Source organism: Diabrotica virgifera, chromosome 3, assembly GCF_917563875.1.
Source record: "Diabrotica virgifera virgifera chromosome 3, PGI_DIABVI_V3a".
In the NCBI taxonomy this organism is placed as follows: Eukaryota; Metazoa; Arthropoda; class Insecta; order Coleoptera; family Chrysomelidae; genus Diabrotica; species Diabrotica virgifera.
In genome coordinates this window covers 242140960-242143051 of record NC_065445.1, presented here as the reverse complement: position 1 = coordinate 242143051, position 2092 = coordinate 242140960, and the positions used below count along the sequence as shown (strand labels likewise).

The following is a 2092-nucleotide window of genomic DNA, read 5'->3' as shown; positions in this document are numbered from 1 at the left end:
TTCAAAATCAGTCATGATAGTACTTGGTGTTGCATCAGCAGGCAAAATTTTTTTTATTTCTTTAATAATGTAATATAAGCCTGTTCTGTCTTATTCGGCATAAGAGCGAATACCAGAGGAACGGACACATTGTCCTTTAGTCCATGAATTGTATAAAGTTGTTCAAAGAGCGTTGGAACTACTTTGAAAGTGCTGTCTGCATACCAATGTTGGGACTGTGCCAATAGAATAATGTTGCGCCGAGTGTAAAAAAATCAGAATTCTATCAGGTATAGGTCCTGAGTCAAACAAAAGAAAAGTTTCTCCAGCCTAACTCGTTTTAAATTCATTTGGTAAAATAAGATCCTCTCTTCTGCTTGGATTGGCTGGTGCAACTTCTTTTTTTCTCTTACTTTCCTAATGGTTCGCTTTATATTTCCAACGCAAGGTAATTTGGCTGCAACCGCTTCTCCTAAGTTTGTAGAAGCTTGAGACAGAATGTATTGCGGAGAATCCCTCGTGTTTTCTGCATCTTCTCTTATTCTCTGCATAACCTTTGTTGCTTCTAATCTTGCAGCGTCGGCATTGTGGTTGTGGTCGTTATTAGATGAAAACACTTGTCCATCCACGGTTATTACACGAGCGCGGCACTTATATTTTCGACTCATATCGCACTTCCAATATACTTTTGTGTCGACACTTCGATCTTCGATGAACAGGAAATTGTTATAACAAAATTTTGGTTTGTCTTTCTCACTTAACACGTACTCCATGTCTACTTAACAAAGTATATTTAAAAATGAAAACAACTTATCACCACTAACACAAAAAATACAATGAATAAAATCAAAACGAGAAACCAAATATATACCCAATAAGGAAACATTGATATTTAACATGTTAATGGGTGATAGCGATTTTAATTCTTTCCGTAATACCTGGAAATTATTATAATCTCTAATTATAATAATGAGAGAAAATGAAAACGGTTATTTTTCTTATTATTTTAAAAGTTCAAAGATATTTTAGATTTGTAATAAATACTTTCTCAGTATAAATTAATATACGATTATATACGTGGAATATCACATAAGTTGTCCTATTTCAAGAATCTTTCTTATGTCTATATTTTGTATTATTGTGAATAAATATTTAAGATATATAATTTTCTTTTTTATTCGACCAATTTGTATTTCGAGCTATTTTCATGTCGAGCAATTGATTTTCGAGCAATTGAATTCGAGCAATTGATTTCAAGCAATTGCATTCGAACCATTCACCGGTTACCGGATGAGCTTATGGGAACGTCATCCTACTGGCTTTTGAGAAGGTCCTGCACTTTCACGTAGTACTCTTTTTACAGTTCTTATAGAAGTATGAGTTCCTCGAACTTCTAAAAAACGACTAGCCAGAACATTTTGATGTTAAAGAGTGGATCCGTAATGCGGAAATCTTAACAAACGTTCATCAGGCTAAACTCTGCACCTTTTTTTGCCTGATCCTGGTCTTCTAGTATATTTTTCAGCCTGACGATACTTCGTAAGAGCATCGTGGACGGTACTTTTGTCAATATTCAAATGATTTGCAATATAACGTATACTGCGATCATCTTCATGTAATGCTACAACTTTTGCAGTATTTCGGGGGTCATACTAACACGATTTGAAAACACTAATGATCTAAATTAATCAGAATAAACGCGAGTAAATCAATGAATAAGTATTTCTAATTGCTCAGCAAAGTTTTATCCACACAAATACAATAACTTCTCCTGAGTTTTTCCTCACGCATGAAATACATGTTTAAACGATATTGCGCAAGTGTTGGCAAGAGAAGATTCCTGTTGTAGGTGGTACATTCCATACTCGTATATGGAATGCGGATGTGAAGGATTCGTGTTATAATTGAGAAATATGCCTCCAAAATTAAAGGAGTCCAAAGGAAGTCATTTTCAGAGTCTTCTTTAGCATGAAAGGAATTCTTTTGCTTGTAGTTCCTTCTCCTATCGGAGGTTGGCTATCATCACAGCTATCCATACCTTATTGGCAGCTGCTCTGAAAAGATCTACTGAGCTGCAACTATACCACTATCTTATGTTTCTCAGCCAGGAAAT

At 34.9% G+C, this 2092-nt stretch overlaps 1 protein-coding gene across 1 annotated transcript; it reads right to left on the bottom strand.

Moving 5' to 3' along the window:
- Positions 1–254: 254 nt before the first annotated feature.
- On the bottom strand, positions 255–752 carry LOC126882715 (uncharacterized). Its single transcript, XM_050647698.1, has one exon. It carries the CDS (start codon positions 750–752, stop codon positions 255–257), a length of 498 nt encoding a protein of 165 aa, XP_050503655.1.
- Between the last annotated feature and the right edge of the window lie 1340 nt (positions 753–2092).